This window comes from Volvox carteri (genome assembly GCF_000143455.1).
Source record: "Volvox carteri f. nagariensis unplaced genomic scaffold VOLCAscaffold_4, whole genome shotgun sequence".
Lineage (NCBI taxonomy): Eukaryota > Viridiplantae > Chlorophyta > Chlorophyceae > Chlamydomonadales > Volvocaceae > Volvox > Volvox carteri.
Genome location: NW_003307547.1, coordinates 2,002,460 through 2,022,022, shown reverse-complemented (window position 1 = coordinate 2,022,022; position 19,563 = coordinate 2,002,460). Strand labels below are relative to the sequence as shown.

Below are 19,563 nucleotides of genomic sequence, written 5' to 3'. Positions count from 1 at the left end.
CTCTTTCCTCCTCTCCCTCTTTCCTCCTCTCCCTCTTTCCCTCTCTCCCTCTTTCCTCCTCTCCCTCTTTCCTCCTCTCCCTCTTTCCCTCTCTCCCTCTTTCCTCCTCTCCCTCTTTCCTTCTCTCCCTCTTTCCTTCTCTCCCTCTTTCCTTCTCTCCCTCTTTCCTTCTCTCCCTCTTTCCTCCTCTCCCTCTTTCCTCCTCTCCCTCTTTCCTCCTCTCGCTCTTTCCTTCTCTCCCTCTTTCCTTCTCTCCCTCTTTCCTTCTCTCCCTCTTTCCTTCTCTCCTTCCCCCTCTCTGCCTTTCTCTCCCTCTTCCTCCCGCTCCCTCCCCTTCCTCCGTCTCTCCCTCTCTCCCTCCCGGGCAGCCGCCGTCCTGCCTCCACGATGGCCTGCCCGCGATACACGTACCACAGACCGCAGTCCGCAACGGCACGAGAACGGCGGAGGTGGCGGTCCGCAGAGACAGCGGAACGTGTAACGCCTACAACAGCGCGGGCCTGCAGCCTTGCAGCCTTGCACGGGCGTGCGGACCGCTACAACCCAACCCACCCAACAAACATAACTGGTGGCGAACCCCCCCTTGGAATATGACCGACGCTCATATACATGTGGAATGTGAAAGCAGTAATAGAACCCGCGGGGGGGGGGGTCTGGGACGCTTTGCTGATTCCAACACCACCAACGCCCCCTACAGAGGTACAAAGTGCCCGTAACGCACACATCCCCGCGACCTGCCATGTCCATTTCCGCTCGTAAGCTCGCCTGCTCCATGGCCGCGCAGGCGGTATCGTACAGCCCAAAGTACAGGGCCTTATATGCCCCGATGGCGGCAGCTGAGACTCCGAAACCACGGTAAAGCGCCGTCAGGCCGCCGCTCCGCTGTGTGCTGTTCAGCGTGTCCATCACGCCTGGGGGAACCGAGGTGCGAGGTGCGAGAGGTGAGAGGGCCACCAAGTGGGTCATCAGGTGAAGGGCAGGGCAGGGCAGGGCAGGGCAGGGCAGGGCAGGGCAGGGCAGGGCAGGGCAGGGCAGGGCAGGCAGGGCAGGGCAGGCAGGGCAGGGCAGGGCAGGGCAGGGCAGGGCAGGGCAGGGCAGGGCAGGGCAGGGCAGGGCAGGGCAGGGCAGGGCAGGGCAGGGCAGGGCAGGGCAGGGCAGGGCAGGGCAGGGCAGGGCAGGGCAGGGCAGGGCAGGGCAGGGCAGGGCAGGGCAGGGCAGGGCAGGGCAGGGCAGGGAAGCGAAGTGAAGTGAACCGAGAGACGAAAGAGGCAAGGGAGAGAGAGAGAGAGAGAGCGCGGGGCAAGAGGAGAAAACACGAAACACACGCTGCATATGTATCCACATGGACAACACGTGTCAGGGCCGGTCCGTACCGGTCATGGCAGGAAAATTGCATGGCGGGAAGAAGCCCCAGGACGGGGCAGGCAGGCAGGGCATATAATGGGTTTAAAGAGGAGGTTTATCATGTACTCGCGGCATCCCCCCGCGCCCGCAGTCCCGGAGTCCCGGATCCACCTACCCAGCCGCTTCTTGCTTTGCCGGAGCTCCGCCGCCATCCTGCGGTGACCAGTGCAATACACACACACAGGGGATGTTATCGAAACGGGGTGTTGACGCCTTCTCGTTAGGGTTTTAGGGTTTGGACGCCATTTTTGGTGGGTGTTCGAGGGCGCCCCGCTTAAAGGAGCCCTGGAACCCTGGAATTATTCAACAGCCAACCGCTAACCGCCCAGAAAGTCAATGTGTCAGTCCATGTGGCTCCTGGAATCGGCACCCAGGCTCCACCTTTAAAGTGTAACGCAACTCCAGGAGGTGTAAACCCCCCACCCACCCCCACCCCACCCCCTGCACGTCTCTATGGCCCCCTAGTGCTCTCTCCGCACCGAATTGTCGCGAAGTCCAATGGATAGACGAAGAACAGCGCCGCTGCGCCGCCTATGAACCCCGCAGCCAAGTTCACCAAGGCGGCCTTGCCCAGGTCCTCAAAGGCGTCGTAGTGGGGCAGCGCGCGCAGCAGTGCGTCCTTGAAGGCGAAGGACAGCGTCGTAGAGGGCACGTGGCGCAACATGTAGGCGCCGTTGCCGCGCCACAGCTCCCGTACACCGCCCTCCCGTACAAGTCGTGGTACGGCTGTCATCACGCGATACCGAGGGACCTGTTGTTTTTTATGAAAGGGAATGGGGAGGAGGTATGGCAGCAAGGAGAGGATGCTGGCGTGTGAAAGGGAAATGGGGGGGATGGAGATGAAGTTAGGGAGGAGGAAGGTAGGGATGTAGTTTGTGAGCAACAGGTGGTGGGTATGTGTACAGCGCGGGCGGGAGGTGAGCAGAGTCGGCTTGGTAGTACGGGCGATCTGCGACGGGGTTGGCGTGATGTATGTATGAAATGTGGGGCAAATATGTGCTGTTCAAATGCGCAGTTGGGAATATCCTTGTTTGGCCCACGCCTACTTCTTTCAGGTGGTTAAAAGGCTTTTGCGGTTGACTGTTGACCGTGACCGTTTGACCATGACCGTATAGCACTGTGAATGCGACACCGCACATATCCGCGGCGGAGCTCACGTAAGCAAACAAGCCGCATAATTGGCAAGCTGGGCTGCAGCAAGAGCATCCCGAAAGCGCAAGACTGAACGAGTCCGCTTGTGCCCCTTTTCCACCGCGATGCGATGCGATTTGCGCTGCAAAACACCGGAAGCCGTACAGTCGGGCACGACCCCGTCGCTCCCCGTTGCGGGCAAAGTCTTACTGAGCATGCCTGACACCAATGATAAATTCAAGATGTTGAAGGGAGAGGTAGGAATCTAGAATGCACTGGTCTTGTTTGCCAATTGTCCCGACGCGCCTCGAATCCGACTGGTCACGTGCGACTTGCCTGACCGCTCGTAATGAGCGGATTGCTGTCCTGAGTTTGGAGTAAGATTTTAACTCGATGAAGGGGGTAGAACACAGTGGCGAATACACTGGACGACAGCAAAGCCGCGACAGAATCACTCAGCAGGCTCCCCGCCCTCGGATTCCGCCTTGAGCTGTCTTGGGTCGTGTCTTCATCCAACATCTCTGGCATTCGTGATGCCATGATACTGATTCGCGGTCCGTCAACTATCATCCTTGCAGTGCTGACCTCGCAAGCGCGGTCCAACAAAGTTGTACATTTTTTAGGGTGATAAGTATTATTTATACAACACTCTAGCTGGTGGGACCGCATTACGCTAACATCGTTACGTTCACCGTTGTGCCTGGCTGCTCAACTTCTCTCTGATGGAGGCGGATGGCTCGTAAGCAACGCTTCTATACTCCAGAAATCTATTTGTCAAATAACGTAGCAACAGTCTTCACATGCAATCACACGCCCGACAGAAACACTTGCCAGCTTTCGCGGGCAGGCATATATCTCCAAAAGAAGCAAGAAGTTATAGGCATCCAATATGAGGATGACTTAATGCGTACAGAGTAACACATGCAACGCGACACTTTTACTTAGGGGGAGTTGGCGTCGATTTGACCAGCTGCTTGATTATGGCTTCCCAAGCAGCCAGGCGCCACCCGGTGACGCTCCTGGCGCCAAGTGGCAGGGAGCAGCCTGTGATCCTTGTGGTTGGGCGTGAGGGCGTCAGCCTCACGACGGTCGATGGCAAGGTGTGTACCAGCAACCGCGACAGCTGAGCGCACTTCCCAAGAGGGCAATCGTGGCTTATAATTGCAGATTATCAACACCTTTGCGTATGAGACCATACGGAAATGGCTGCCGTCACATCTGCGCAGCAAGAACCCGGGGTTAGATGACTGCCTGGACATACAGGTAGAGACAGATAAGGGGCCACGTGATCTTCGCATGCGATGTGCAAGCGTCCAAGCTGTCAAGCATCTTATGAAAGATCTCAGGGACACCGTCGAGGTAAGGTGTAGGGCAAGGCCTTGTCTTGTCGAGGCGCACAACTGTTTCAGGACGCCTGCGCCACCGTGCGGGTCATCAGGAAAGGGGATGAGTTTACGTACAGACACATGGAGCACCCGGAACTGCTCTAAAGGCATTTGGGGCTAGCTCAAGCCAAACCTGCTACAAATCCACGTTGCTTTAGTGCGTGTTGGGTGTGAACGGTTACAAGGCAAGGTAGGCTTGCTCTAGGCACATACCTGGCCCAACCCCATAACCCCGCTCTATTTTCCTGCCCCATACGGCTATTTCCACGCTATCACATGGGGACTACAACCCTATACGGCTATACCGTACGGCCTCGGATGCGGGTTACCCCCCCGTACGTCCGTACGGCAAACGATGTGGGTTCTACCGTACCGTATATGAGCGTACCGAATATCCCAACATGTGGTCTATTACACGATGCCGTCATTCCGCCATATTGTGCGTTTGCTTTTGTACGTATCACATCTATGTATTCTACCCTTGGAATACAACCAAGCTGACATGGAGCATGAATGTATTGCATTATCCCATATCGCATGGCCTCGTGTCTACATGCAGTCCATCATGCGGGATATGGAGGACCGCCAAACCCAGCAGCAGCAACGGCAACAGCAACAGCAGCAACAGCAGCAACGACAGCAGCAGCAGTTGCAGGAAGTGGAGGCTCAGGGCCAGCAGCCACAGGCCATCAGGGTGAGTCGGGGGTGGTAAGGCAGGGAAAGCAATCCACGGGGAACCAAAACCTACGCAAGGGCCGGCGGGAGGGCAATACTGCGTATCGAACACGTTGGTCGACGTGGCGGGGTCGCGGCAAGCCTCTGCCTCTGCGGTTATACCGCCTTGCGGCAGCAATTCCCGGTGTCTTAGGGAGAAGTTGGAAGAAGAATGCGAATGCGAATGCGAATGGCGAAAGGGTATGGATACGGGGCAGGGTGTGGATGCAACAAGGGATGCAACAATGCAGAATGCAAAAAAATAGTTCATCCTGCCTGCTTCGGCGCAGCATGAGTTTGATTCCTCCGGAATGACGGAGGCACGGAATTCTTGGTGTTTTTTTGGTATATTCCGCTTATATTTCACCTTCGTGCGTGATTCAGGAACTGCCCTCGATTGCGGCAACCGTCCCAGTAGCCACACCGCAAAGCGGCATCATGTCCCAGCAGCGGGTCGACTTGGCGATGCGGCGCAGCAATGCCGAGACGCAAACACCCGACGAGGTTGCGCAGCCATCGCCACTGCAGCAGCAGCAGCACCAGGTGCTTGGGGGGAGGGAATGGCGGCGGGGGGAAGGGAGGTGGAGGAAGAGACGAACCACGAGCGAGTGAAGCTGCTGCCAAGGAGGAAAGTGCTGGGGAAGGGGGGGGAAAAGTTGCACGAAAGTTACGCCGACGGTAGAATAAGTCCCTCGGTCCATGTCTGGTGCCTATGGAAACCGCACTCAGGGCGGCGGAGAGGCGGCCCTTACCTTTTACATGCCGCGCGCCGTCGCGAGTCAACGTGCGTGCTTGAAACTCTCAAGGACTATAGGTTGTACACGCTGCCTGGTGATTGCGCACGGACACCGAATCGTGTGTTTTGTTAAAAATAGAAATGCTTTTCTCCTGGGCCGCTCAGTTCCATAATCCCCGCGTGTATGCCACATCATCGTGTATTTCCTAATGGCGTCGCGCAGTCGGAGCATCAAACGATGCCGCCCATGCGTGTATCTTACGATGGGGCACTCAGCTCTGGCGGCGGGGTGATGGGCCGCCACTACGCATCGACGCCGCTGTTCCTACCGGCCCATGGCGGAGGGATGGCGCAGCTTTTCGTCGCGCATCCAACGGGCGTCGCGGTGCCTGTGAACTCCCGTGGCGTGCCCACTCCGGCGCTTCTAGAAGGGCTACAGCAGGCTACAGTGCCCATCACGCCATACCTTCCCGCCAGCGGCGCCTTCGCGTACGAATTTCTCGACCAGTACGGCACCGGCGGCGGGGCTAGCATGGAGGGCGGCGATCTTGACGTCGCGGAACGCGCCCCATCCGCCGCGACCGGGTACGAGAACGCCATGTTCCAGCATCCAGGTATGCCCGTGTACGGCATCTACGCTCAGCCATCGCAGCTGCTGCCGCCGCACTCGCCGCCGCTGTCGCCAGGGATTCCTTCCGCAGGAGCAAGCAGCGGCGGCTGCTATCCGCAGTCCCTGGGGATACACGTCCAGCCGCCGCCGCCGCCGCCGCCACCCATGACGGCGCCGTCACAGCAGGTGTACTACAGTGCGTCCGCGGCTCCGCCTGGGCCTCCGCCCGTCCCGACGGCAATGCAGCCACCGCCGCATTACCAACATCCGCAGCACCAGCACCCTTTGCCGCCACAGCACCAGCACCAGCCGCACCAGCCGCAACCTCCGCAGCAGCAGTCGCAGCACTACCAGCACCCTTTGCCGCCGCAGCCACATCCACAGCTGCCGCGCTCCGGCAGCCAGCGTGTGGTGCGCACGTCGTCGGGCCACGCGGTGGGCCGCCCGCCGCGCCGCTCCGACCCCACGACGTCCACGTCCCCCGTCCGCCGCCGTGTGGAATTTAGCGGCTTAGCCCAAGGCGCCTTGAGCGACAGCGAGCTTAGCGACACAGTGGGCATCAGCCATTATGCAAACTACGTGTCCGGGACCCGGTCTGGGTCAGGGCCGAGGGCCGAGGCTGGCGGAGTCAGCACCTCCAGCTCAGAGCGGGACACCGGCAGTGGCAGCAGCGATAATCCACGTGACCATGTGCAAGGCGGTGACGCCGGCGGCGAGGGTACGGACCTGCAGCTCCAGGTGCGGTTTCTGGAGGACCTGGTGGCGAGGCTCTCCGCGGAGGTGTCACGCCGCAGCGTCTCGCCCGAGCGCGCCTCCGCTGCAGCGCTAGCGCTGGCGGGCGCACCTGACCCTGTAGCGGGTGGTGCGGCCCCTGAGCTCGTACCTGCGCCAGCGCCGGTCCTTATGCAGACGCCTGGGCCGGTTCCGCCACCGCCGCCGATGGATTACGAGGGGTTACTGAGCGCCGACGCGCTTGGGGCCGCGGCTGTGCTCCGAGACCAGAAGCTGCTGGCGCCGCTTCTGGCGGCATACGACTCGCGGATCTCCCAACTGGAAGCGGACCTGCGGTCACGAACGGAGCAGGTTCAAGTGCTCAAGTCGCAGGTGAGGGACTGGGGAGGCTTAAGAGGGAAAACTAATAATAACCACCTTAAGGTTCAGGTCCTTTAAGGTCGAAACGCTGGAGCCCAAGTGAGTAGATGCAACTCCTGGGTCACCACCTTTTTGGGAGTTGCTTGAGTGGGTGCTACGGTTCTAGTGACCAACTGATATTGCATTGGTAGATCTGACGGGATGTAAGCGAGGAAGGCGCGCGTCTCAACTGCCAAAATGTGGATGTCCGAGCGGCCACTTAACTCAGCTCCGCCAGCCCTGGAACACTACCCCAAGTAGGTCAGAGAGTACCCAAGCCAAGAGGGTAAGGTGAGGGTATTTCGGTATTTGGGTAGCTAGGACAGCTACTGTAGGAATATGCCCTGAGTACGCCGTGGCGGAGGAGATCATGTGCTAGTTTGTTGTTGTGAAACGGACGCAGGCGGAAGCTAGAAGGGGGGACGTTGCTTTCGCCACGTCACGGTAGGGATGCAGGGGATTGATGCCAAGCTCGGACAGCGTCGTCCGCTGCTCTCGCCATTTGCAGCGTTATCTGACCAGCGGTATCTGTGCTGCGCATCATGGTTTGATGAACGAACGAACTGCCTGCACAGGTGGATGACGTCGTGGAGGAAAATGATCGTCTTCGGACCGACCTGAGCACAGCGTCGGAGGCGCGTGACGCCGCCCTGGCGCAGGCCAACAGCGTCGCCGCAGCGGCGGCAACGGCGGCAAACCAGGCGGCGGCAGCAGCCGCAGCTGCCGGCCCTGGCGCAGCCGCCATCAGGAGCGAGGAGTTGGAGTTGCTGCGCCGGGAGAATGAGCTGCTACTGACGCAACAGGTGTGAACGGGGAGCTGGGGGCCACGGGGAGCAGACCAACCGCTGACGATTGCAGCAGATACCAGCGATAGGAGGATGGGGGAAAGACGAACCACGAACGAGTGAAGGAGCTGCTGCCAGGGAAAGAGTGTACAAAGAAGTAAAACTGACCAAAATGCGTTCTTGAAGGCGAGGATGGGGGAGGGGGGTTGAAACGCAAGCAAGGCAAGCAGAAGCAAATCCAGACGTGAACTCGTGACTGAACTCGTGAAGATGAGTGCCCAGAACGAGGAGAGCACCGCTGCCGCATCTGCCAACGTTGCGTTTGCAACACGGCAGTCCGGTGTTTGTGCATTCCTGACGTGATGGTGCAGCATGACGAAATATGCTGGAAGTAGGCTAAAACGAGCTTTTGAGCATTTAGGGTTTTCCCGAGGCTGGAATAAAAAGAAAGCGCGCCACTGAGGGGTTTCAGCACAGGTCGAGATGTAATAACGCTATTTCTGTTATGCTTATACATGTTTCCTCCCATCTTAAGCACGCTTTTGCGTGCATATGTACGCAGTGCATGAACCGCCCTTTTATTCTTTGACTGTGTCCTGCGTGTTGGGTCTTAGGGCAATTCCTCCTTAACCCCCTCCTCCCTCGACGTGTCTGCGCCTCCTCAGTCGGAGATGGATGCTGAGATCCAGCGGCTTCACCGCCAGCTGCAAGAGCGGGCACAGGAGGTGCTGCGGATGGGTCAGGAGCAGTCAGCCCTGATGGCGCAAGCGCAGCAAGCAAATGCCAAGGCGCAGGTATCAGCATGCGGCGGGAAGGCGGGGGGAGGGCAGCGCATTTGCCGGAAATGGATAACCACATGCGGACGTGGGGATGACGGTAGAGACCGGGGGACGTCCACCCGCCACTTACCTGTGAAGGGCTGTGAGGCGATGGAAGCCATCACGTGTACCTGTATTGTAGAGATCAGATCATGAAGCTGCAGGGCGACCAGGTTTGATAAATCATCAAGTATTGCTTTATGGAAGGAAAGGAACACAGAGGTTTCCTTATGGGAAAGGAGGAGGGATGAGGAGGTATATATATTGGCTGTTGAAAGAACCGCGGTAAGCCGCGGAGTGCTTGATGGGAAGATGGGTGGTGTCAGGTGCGGGATGTTGTTTGCGGGTGCTGCAGGAGGCGGATAGCCGTGCTGCCAAATTGGCAGAGGCGCTCCGGGCTACGGAGGCTAAAGCGACGGCGCTGGCAACCCAGGTGTCGCGCAGCAAGGCCGCGCTGGATGAAGCCAATGCTGCGGCAGTTACCGCCAAGGTACGCGTGTGTGCGCCCCGGGGTTAGGGCCGGGGGTTTGATGGAGAGGAGATGATGTGCAAGGTGTGCTGATGAGAAACATGGTGAGTTGGAAGGTGCAAGGGTGTGCAAAGCCAGTCATCGCGCCATGCACCGGCTCTTTTACGTTGTTTTGTGTCTTTCCCCGTCAACCCCAGCTCCGTTCCCCTCCCACTACAGTTGAACACGAGCACACGAGGTAAATATGAGCACGCTGCTTGCCATATTATGGCTTCGGATACGCATCCTTGCGTTTTATATTAATATTTGCAATCAACTTTTATCTCCCCTGTATTATATTACGGCTTTTGGGGGTGCGCGCAATCGCAGGCGGCCCTTGACGAGCTTCGTCACGCGCACACGCAGCTGCAGACCGAGGCGGCTGCGGCTCAGCAGCGCTACAAAGTGGCGTCCGACGGCGCTGCCAGCTTGCAGCTGGAGCTGTCTACGTCGAGGGAGCGTGCAGACGCGCTGAATGTTCAGGTGCGCCACTAGGTTTTACTAAACTAGCTAACGGGACACGGACAGCGGCACCAGCACCCATCCCACCACACGATGCTCGGTCCCTCATTCAGATCCCCGCAGCACCCTACTTCCAACCCCGCTTTTGTCACACTTCCCTCCGCGAAACTGCATTTACATTTCCCCGCTTACCGCTGCTGCTGGTGCTGGTGCTGATTTCAGGTGTCTACCCTTAACCGCGAGTGCGAGACGTTGCGCTCCGCGCTCGGAGGAGTGGAGGGCAAGCTCACGGAACTGCAAAGGCGCGACGCGGATGTAAGCGGCCCTCGCTTGGGCTTAGAATTTGTGTAGAGGACTTCGGGGGTGCCGCACAGCCCCCCATCCCCCGGTTTGGACAGATACGCGCCTTTGTGTGTATGGTTTTTTGATAGATAGAACTGAGCCGCTAGAGGACAGGAAGGCAAATTACAGGCGAAGGCTCAAAACTGAAGCAAAAGCAATTTTGTTACGTGGTGTCCCTCCATCACGTGGAGTCTCCTCACGGAGTTCGACATTTCCGAGCATTTTCCAACTGACTCCGGCAGCACACCGGCTGGAACTCCTCCCCTTAGCTGCACCTTTTAGCACTTGGGTTGCCCTTACACACGCAAGTTGCCCAGCTACAGCTATCGCGGCGGCGCCATCCTCCCCTCAGAGCCCCCGCCGACCTGCTCTCGCGTCGCACCATTTGTGCCTGCAGTTGCAGTGTTTTTTCTATTTAACCTCAGCCAATAATCCCCTGCATTCATTCTTCCTCTTCTTCCTCTTCTTTCTTCCATCTCGCACCTTCTTCCCGCCCCGCACCCTCTTCGGGCGCCTAGGTATGGACCCGTGTGAAGGAAGCCATGACAGCTGCGGAGGAAGCCCGGCTTGCTCGCGACACCGCCCAGGCCCGCTGCATGGACCTGGAGCGCCAGGTGGAGCTGGCAAACACGCGACTGGTCACCGTGCGCCAGGTGGGTAGCAAAGTATCATCATCGCCTGGTTAACGACCGGGCATGGCAAGAGCTACGTAATATCTGGATATGGGATGCAACGATGGCCCTTTCGGCTTCACCGCACAGTGATTCAATCATTCAGAAGTGGTACCTAGATAGTGGATTCAGATCACCCTTTATTCCCGCTGTTTTCTTTTGCTGTTTCGGACAGTCCTAATCGCTCTTCTCGTGCAAATCCTTTCGCTTCGCTTCATTTTCTGGCGTGGGGTGGCATTGACTGTGGAATTTCAGGCAGCTCGCGACGCGGTCGCCGACGAGTTCAACGCACAGATCAACGCCGCGCAAGCCGTCACGGCGCAGGTGAGGGGCTACGACCAGGGCCTAGAGTCCAGGCGCTGCGCTAGCCACAAGCTGGCCAGCGTCACTGCTTGCTTTGCAAAGTTGTTCTCCAACAGTGGGCGAAAGCGGCTTGCGGCTGGGCTGGGCAAGGCGGGCTCCCGCCGGCTCCATCACCGTAAGGCGTGCATGCTTCGGTCTATGCATTGCACGTGATCCTCCGCTTCCAGGACAAGCACAGAATGTCATTCACGCTGCATGGAATAGTCGCTCAGGGAGCCTCGGTTTCTTGCGTGGCCTTGCTCAGCATCTCTGCAGCAGTCGGCTGATAGCCATCGTCGCCGCGTTATGTGTTCTTCCCCTTCCTTGGGCAGGTTCGCGAGGAGCTGGCCGCCGCGCAGGCGGCTGTGACCGAGTGGCGTGCCCGCGCGGAACGTTTGGAGCGGGACCAGGCCAGCATGACGGTGGGGCAAGGCCAGAGGGGTTGCGGGCGGGGCTTGAGTGCTGGGCGGCTACCAGCGGGGCTGGCTGTGCGGGAGGGGCTTGGGTGGTATCGCAGCTACAGGGTCTCTCTGGAACCACAACCGCCGATAGCGTGTGCGGTTTGGGCAGCCGCGTAGGGTCAGGGGGGTCCACCATTGGTAATGCTGTTAGGATCAGCTGTACATACGTTGGTGGAATGCCCCTGGTGGGGGACCAAGCCGTTGTGGTTAAACATTGCGGCGCCGAAGCCCGCAGGTCCAGGTTTCCACGGCATAAGACTTGGGGTTCAGGCAAGGGAGTTCAGGCAAGGCACAAAGGGCGGTGACGGACGGACATCGCTGCCCAAGGACGGGCATGTTTAGTGCTTGCTGTGTCCGCTGTGCACGCGGATGCTGCATCGATAATAGCTGGGAATCTTAACAACTATACACAAAGTCATAATCGAAGCGTGCTGGGCAGTGGGAGACCATGTTGGTCCGTTGATTCAGAGGAAATTCTGCATTATCACATTGCCGCAAAGTGAGCATAGGTAGCACCGCGGCCGCATTATGCCCGGCTCTGCACGTTTTGGTGTTTTGTGTGTTGCCGTTGATCAGGCGGAGCTGGCGGCGCTCCGAGAGGATACGGCGGCGGCGCTGGCGTCCAAAAACCGGCTTGGGCTGGCTTCACTTGGAGCTGTGGAGAAGGTACGGGCCGGGATTGGGTCGGCTGCTGGCGGCACCGTAACGAGTCGGAGTTGGGCAGCTGTTTTCCGTAATTTGGAGGGGCACGGTCACCGCCCGCCTGCCCACCGGTCAGGGCCCATGGCCCATGTACCATAACCATATATCTCTATAGTGCAGCTGCATTAACCTGACTGCTACTCGAGATGTGGCTCGCCGTCTTGAGCCTGCGTCACTCTTCAACTCTCGTTGCCCCAAGCGCGAGTTGTCCTCTGCACAACTTTGAATATGTATTGGCACCTTCTTGAACAGGGGGTGCGCCGGGATCCCGGTTCGATGTGTTGACCGCCGGTTTGTTCATCTGCTTCTTTATGCCTTGGCGTGCTGGGGGCCCGCTTCTTGTTTTACGAGGCAGGTCGCGGCTGTGGAGCGTGAGCGCGACGAAGCTGTGGCCAAGTTAGAGAGCGCGCAGCGGAAGGCGGAGCGCGTGGCTAGGGACGCCCAGCTAGAGCGACAGTCAATGGAGGTGAGGGTGCGTGGTCTCAAGCGAGAAGTTTTGCTTTACGGCCAGCGTAAGCAACAGGACAAACACAGTAACGCAACGGCGTTGAGCTGCGGCTACAGCTTCCGCGCCAACGAGATCGATGCTGCGGTAATGCTGATGCAGTGCTCCGGTTTCTCTCTCTGCACCTATCCTGTAAACGAAGTGTTTACGCATCTTCGTGAAGAGCATGTGGCGATGTGGGGTTCTTGCCGTCACTGCTAAGGCGCGTGTATACGAGGGATCTGGGGTCAAGGCAACCAGGGCACTGCAAACCGGGGCCCCGCCCAACAATATTCTCTTCTCCTTTGACTGTGAGTCCTATGACTCCAAAGCCCTAACTTCTCATCCAGCAGCCACTGTGCTCATTTACTAGTGCATAACACATCCGCTCCTACCCGCGTCGAACCCACCAGCATACTCTCCGGGGCTTGAAGTCTACAGTAGCTGAGCTGGAGACGAACCTGGCAACGGCGCGGGCGGAGGTGGCCAATGGCAAGCGCCAGCTGGAAGCGGCGAGTCGGGAGCTCGCTGCCGCGCGTGCCGCTCGGCAACAAACGGAGACAGAGCTGCGGCAGCAGGTGCGGCCGCCCTGGACCCCCTGGACCCGTCCTTTCGCTTGCAGGGTCAGCTGATCAGCAGCAGGCACAAATATAAATATAAGATGGTTTGCGGACTTTCATATGCCACTTAGGGGCCTAGGGGGCCCAGTAGTCATTGTCCCCGCCCGAGCCCGAGGCGGCGGCACACGCAGGCCTAAAGGACGCCGCTGTGGCGGTTGCAGGCCGCCGGTAGACTCGCAATGCGCTGGCGTCTGGCGCCTAGGGCCGCGGCCTCCCTCACCAACGGGTTACGCAAGGGAACAGGAAAAGGGGCACTCGCTCCAGGTTTGGTCCATATCCAAGGGACGCTCGCCCCTAAGGTTACTTCCTCTCTCCAGCTGTGACGACCTAATAACATACCAGCCTAACAGTGTTGACCCGCGGCGACAATGATTTGGCCCCGGATTTGGCCTGCCTGCCTGCGTGCCTTGTTCAGCTTAATCCAATAAACCCGAGGCATCTGCACCTTGGAGCATATTCGAGCCAGCCAAAGCTATACGTTTCGGCATAGAGTGCTTTCTGACACCTGAGCCAGCTCGCGAGCGGCCTCTGCTGGATGCGGGGTGAGAGGACAGCCTGTCCTGGCACGTCGTCCTCTCCCCAGCTCCGTGGCCTCTCCTTCCGGGCTTTGCTGTTTGGGTGTTCAGTTTTTCTCTGTATTATTTCTAAGTTTGGGTGGCTTCCCGCCCAACATTGCGTAGCATAAGAAAACTCCACCGCGGCCTTCCCATGCCCACCTAAACCCAAACGCGGACCGCGGCAGATGGCAGCGTTGCGTGCCGAGCGAGAGGCCGACATGCGCGCCTTCACAAGCAAACTGGAAGCCCAGGCGACCGCCGCCAACTCGGCGGCTGCGGAGGCGGAGCGGTTGTTATCCAACAAGCAGGAGGTGCTCGCCCGGTGGCGTGAGGAGGCGCAGACGGTGAGAGGCGTATCGGTGTCGTGGGAGGCGGGGACATGGACCAAACGCATCCCTTGGGCGCGCGCGTCGTCGCGACCGATGGACCCTCACTCGTGCAAGGAACGGTGGTATGAAACTTGTGAAATGCAACTGTACCTGGTTGGCGCCAGACAGCGCCGACTCTGTATCACCTACAGGGCCAACGGCGGCCTACAGTTGTGCGGCATATGGAAACGGTGTATCGGATTAATAACTGTCGTCCATCTAGCGTCTTACCTGCCTGCGTTCTTCCAACAACCGTCTGGGACTGGGATTGTGACACCTGCCTGCCTCCTCTGAACCCCACCTCTGAACCCCACCTCTGAACCCCTCCTCCTCAATCCTGTATACGATATCTTAGCCCTAGAAGCCCCTGATGATATAAATACACCCCTGTCACCATGTAAGCGCTAGTGTCCTTTCCGCATTCCCCTGTCCTTTCCGTTCCGTTCACAACTGCGACCGCGGCCGCCCGGGATCCGCAGCTCGCCTCCCGCATGGAGGCCGCGCTAGCGGAGCATAAGCGCGAGGTGGCTGCCAAGGGCCACGAGGCCGCGGAGCTTCGCAGCCGCGTGGAAGCGCTGTCCGCTGAGAATGTGGAGCTGGCGGCGGCTGTCAGTGAGCTGGAGGGCAAGGTGCGTAGTAGGTGCATAGAGGGCCAGGAACGTTGCGAGGATCTGTACGTTTGTACGTTATGCGTTCGCTTGGCTGTCGCGTAGGCCAGGGGTCGTGGGGCGCCCCTGGCCTGTGTGTTGGCTTGCCTTGGTTTTGTCGTGAACTGGTCCGTGCCCGTGCTGCAAACGCACACCAGCCATCCGTCGCTTGCAGCTCCACACGCCCGAAACAGCGCCGCTCCGTTTTGAAGCAGTCCCCTGTGATTGCTTTTGCAGCTATTGCTGCCATTACCAATTCTGTTGCCGTAGCTGTAAGGGCGCGTTCAGTATCCGCGGCGTAACTTGCGTTCTCAGAGCCCTACCTAGCCCAATTTTCTCTCGGCCACTTCATCCTCGGTGCCCATCAACCTGTGTCCCGCTGCTTCCTGCAACGTCGTGTTCTGCCCTGCCCTGTCCTGCATTGCGACGTCTCCACTGCAGATTGACGACCTGAACAGCCAGCTAGCGGACGCAGACGCTCGTGCCGACGCGGCGGCGGCTCAACTCATGAGCGCTACCAACCGGGAGGCGGAGCTACAGCAGGAGCTTCGCCAGATGCAGATGATGCTGGACCGGAGCCAATTCGAGAGGAACCGCATGCAGCGCGCGCATGACCCGCTCACCGCGAAATACGACGCGCTAAAGAAGGACATCCGTCAGACCATTTCGTCTTCGGTGCCCGCGGCTGCGGCAGCAGCGGCGGCGTCGCCTGCCGGCGCCGTGCCACTGCACCTGTCTTCGCACATCCTCACAACTAGGACGGGTACCAGCACAGGCGGTACTCAGGGCTGGGCTGGGTCGCCGGACGCGGTGGTCCATGCGTCGCGGGCACCGCGGGGGCATACCCAACCTCACCACACACATTCGGTCGCGCCGGGGCGTTAGGCCACGGCGAAGTACGCTTGACGAGGCGGGGCGGAAACCCGTTTCAAGCGACCTTCAAGCAAGACAACGAATTTTAAGTACTTTATCAAGGTGCCTGTTAAGGTGCATAGGTGGCAGTGGGTGTAATGCTTTGTTTGTGCAGCGTGCTTTGTGGGCCTCGTAACGTTTTTTAAGGGCGGCGTGCGACGAACAAGTGCGACAGACTAGAATTCCATCGAGCGCGTTGCGGCAACGGCGACCGCCCAGGCAAATTCCGTCGCAAACCCGTAGCCTGCAAATGATTTTTCTGCGGTGGCAACAGAAGCTCCAAATGGGGTGAACAGCTGTATGGTGTACGGGGTTACAGGTTTTACGCACTTTTGACTACACGCACGTATTTTTATCGGGCAGTCACCGCAATCGAGATGATCATCCTGCTGTGAGCCCGCAGTCTGTAATGCTACTAAATCGGCTACCAGCACGCGTAGCATAACCGCTTGTGAGCTGTTTTTGTTTGTAATGGTGGGCTTGCGGCCAGTTATAACCTGCGTGCGACATTCGAACCCAATGGCGGGCCGCCCACGCCGGGTTCGACATGTATCTGCGTTGCCTGGGTTCCAGGCAGATCACCGTTTGGGCTGCTTTGTATTGCTGTTTTTAGCTGGTTTGCTGGTGCTTCCATCCATTCATGCACGCGCGCTCATGGACTGGAACGCTTGCTGGTCCATCGCTGCGCTTTGGCCCGCGGGGAATCAACTTCGGCGCATCGCAAAAGTTTGTGGCATATGGTGAACTTGCACCCCTAGGATGTGAGTCCATTTCTTTTGAGAAAAATCTGACTCTGAGGCAATTTTTTGTAGGCGGATGACTTTATTGTTAAGGCATGGGCAGCTGGTAGGCCATACCGGACTGCGTTTTAGTAAAACGGTGCGATAAGTCGTTACGGCCTGGGCATCTCAGGCCAGGAGGTTCACTTGTCTACTTGACAGGGAAGATGCAGCGGCCCGTGGGACTATCACTTTGAACAGTCGACGGCGCGCGGCTCCTAGCTTCCTACCTCCACACGTCTACACCCTTTTCATCCTTACAGACTTTTGGAGCGAAACCAAATAACCCTGCCAATCCACGGCTAACATGCAGGTCCGAATACGTGGCGTGTTCCGGGACGCGGCCCAAGAAGTGTGCGCGCACATGACCTCTAGAAGGCCCTTCACGCACATGAACCAGTGTAACACAAGCTTCGGATTTTTTCTCGCCAAGGAAAGCATTACTATAATGCAAGGACGCCACGGACACTTCAATCTTTTCTTTGACAGTAGTTACTGAAGGCTTCTCGTATGACATCCAAAAGAAGCTTACAAAGGAAGCATACTAGGACTATTACGGATTTATGCATCAAAACGATCATTGTTATAAGACAGTAACCGTTTCTAAATTGGCCACTCAACAACAAGTTGGTCCATACAAAACACGCACAGTAGAATTAGTTCGTTCACGTAGCATCTCCAAGGCGGAGCCGCGCATCAGCAGGTTGGTTGCTTGTTACTCCAGGGTTCATTCAATGTGCGGCCTTGGGTGGTTCGAGTTAAAATGATAGCATGATTCGAAGGACGTCCTATATATTGCTGTGCTTCACTTAGAACGTGTGCCAGCGCTTGGAAGTGAAACTGCAACCCTGTCTCGGCACACTTAACGTTAACCCAAGATTGCGTTTTTGTTCTAGGCTGCCTGCGTTGCTTTGAAGCAGGTAAACTACTAAAAGGCGGCAGTTGAAGCAGCAGCGTCTGCAGCGGCGTGTAGGGCGGTTGGACGCTATGGCCGACCCCGAGCAGCAGCAGCCACAGGTAACTTGCTGCTTTTAGTCGCGTGGCCGGGTTTCTATCTATGTCATATTGGGACATATCTTGGTTCCGCAGGAGAAATCCGCAAAGGATGTTGAGAAGGAGCAGGAGGCGATGCTTATGGCAAAGTATGGCGGCCTGAAGCCAAAAAAGAAGCTCTTACCAAAGGTTGGAATGTCGAGATCAGAACTGGTTGCAGTGGGTGTGCTGCCGTGGGCGTATTGCGTTGCTTGGAGTGCCGCTTTATGCTGACCTGTTTGGCCTACCATAATGCATGGATGTAGGACCACAAATTCTTCGATTCCGCGGACTGGGCTATGAACAAAGAAGCGCAGAAGAAGGGCGACAAGCCTCCAGTGCCCGATCAGCAAGAGACGTTGCCTCCAAAACTGGAGCCAATGCCTATTCCTTCACGGCGAGTGAGCCATCTTGATCCCCTTGACAAATAATGCAGCTGTAGCGACTTGTCCAGAAACTGGAGCTCGAGGACGCCTTTTAACCTGAGCGTTTCGTCCCCAAATATTTGGGTGGGAATAGGAGGCGATGAGCGGGGGGTTTAAGGGTGGGGGGCGTACATAGATGCCAAAACCCATTCGGCCATGAACGTGGGCATTGGCGTGCCATAGAAGACGGATTGGGTATGACTCTGCCCATTGACGCGTGCAACCGTACAACTGTCAGGAGATAGTAAACATACATGTGCCATCAAGTGCGCAACGGGCAGCGTGCACAATGTGTGATGCCAGCCCAGGATGCTGGACATTATGATGGGTTGTCTTTTGTGCGCGGTGGCTTCGTCGCCTAGGCGCTGGAACGCGTTGGGGTACGTGAAAGCGTCCTGGATTTGCAGAGTCCAATTGTTCTGGGGGACTACATTGATCGCACGCCGCCTTAAGGCATGTATGTTAAGTGTGTGTAATTAGATACGATGTCCACATGTATTGACCTCGGCGCATCGAGGTAGTGACGTGCGAGAAACCTGTCGTGGGGTTTCCACTGATGAATTTTTCATGGCCACTGTCTAAACTGGTATTGCACACAGTTTGTGACTTCCTTCGCGCAAGATGGCGCTTTTTGGCACTTGCACTTATCATAAGCAGGGAAGATGTGACTTCGCGAAACTTGTGGCAACACGTGTACAGTGCAGTAGTGGGAGTTTGGTACATATCTGCCGGGGTACAAGAGTACACCCAGTCCTGGATGAGGAGAGTGGTTTTTAGTGCCTGCATTGACGCAAATCTCCCTGTCGCTATGTAACATGTCAATCAGGGGCAAGGGAAAAAAAGCGGTTTACTAATGGTCTTCTACTCATGTCGTCGTTTGGGCCGTAGGTATTGCCAGCTATGTGTGAGCCCAGCGATGGCATATCACACACCATGTGGGGCACTGTAAATGGGCTAAATAGGTATGATGGAAATGAAGCCCAAAGTGCTTCACGATCTCGGCCGGGACATCTTGCACAAATTGCTGCATTCGTGGAGTGCACCTCTCTACGGTGAAAGTCTCTAACCTCTTTCTGCCACTTTCAGATTGTTGCGAGATGCACGCCACGTTATTCATTGCTGCTTTGCACGCTGAGATGTGCCAGTGAAAGCTATAACCGAGCTGTAGACAGAGGAAGGCAGGGCGACATACTGAACTCCAGGACACGAAGGGCACGTGCATATGTCCACGTCTCTGGCCGAATGACACAATTATCAGCTGTCATGATAACCTCGTGGTGGTTGCAAGGGAGCATAACAAGGCAGCCGTTAACTCCAGACCGCTACATATGGCCGACAGCGGCCTCGCTCCTCTCCAACCGTACTATGTACAGCCCTCTAGAAGTACAAGCCCGAAACACATCTGGAAGGCACGCTACACAAGTGAAAGATTCCACCAAAGCTGCTCTACCCGCTCAAGAGTGTACTGTACAAGATGAATGCTGCAAACAACCCATGTAGAATTGACTTGATTTTATCGGCAGGCCTGGCGATGCAT

At 57.5% G+C, this 19,563-nt stretch overlaps 2 protein-coding genes across 2 annotated transcripts in view; one reads left to right on the top strand and one right to left on the bottom strand.

The window, feature by feature from the left end:
* Positions 1-2,970, bottom strand: part of ant2 (ADP/ATP carrier protein, probably mitochondrial) — a gene marked incomplete at both ends in the record, with an annotated part of 4,424 nt that extends 1,454 nt beyond the window's left edge. Inside the window, 5 exons of the mRNA XM_002946751.1 lie at positions 724-911; positions 1,520-1,557; positions 1,884-2,130; positions 2,537-2,556; positions 2,861-2,970. Of these exons, the coding sequence (XP_002946797.1) occupies positions 724-911; positions 1,520-1,557; positions 1,884-2,130; positions 2,537-2,556; positions 2,861-2,970 (603 nt within the window). The remainder of the gene's footprint in view (positions 1-723; positions 912-1,519; positions 1,558-1,883; positions 2,131-2,536; positions 2,557-2,860) is intronic.
* A 9,106-nt stretch (positions 2,971-12,076) lies between these two features.
* VOLCADRAFT_120394 (uncharacterized protein) lies at positions 12,077-18,989 on the top strand. Its single transcript, XM_002946943.1, has 8 exons — positions 12,077-12,166; positions 12,558-12,668; positions 13,100-13,264; positions 14,049-14,207; positions 14,711-14,860; positions 15,320-15,553; positions 17,659-17,751; positions 17,868-18,989. Exons 2-8 carry the CDS (start codon positions 12,663-12,665, stop codon positions 18,030-18,032), a joined length of 972 nt encoding a protein of 323 aa, XP_002946989.1. The 5' UTR covers positions 12,077-12,166; positions 12,558-12,662; the 3' UTR covers positions 18,033-18,989.
* The last annotated feature ends 574 nt before the right edge of the window (positions 18,990-19,563 follow it).

Excerpts from the sequence above, each read along its gene's own strand:
- VOLCADRAFT_120394 (XM_002946943.1), top strand. Across the intron at positions 13,265-14,048 it reads AGACAGAGCTGCGGCAGCAG|ATGGCAGCGTTGCGTGCCGA; the intron begins GTGCGGCCGCCC and ends GGACCGCGGCAG. Across the intron at positions 14,861-15,319 it reads TCAGTGAGCTGGAGGGCAAG|ATTGACGACCTGAACAGCCA; the intron begins GTGCGTAGTAGG and ends TCTCCACTGCAG.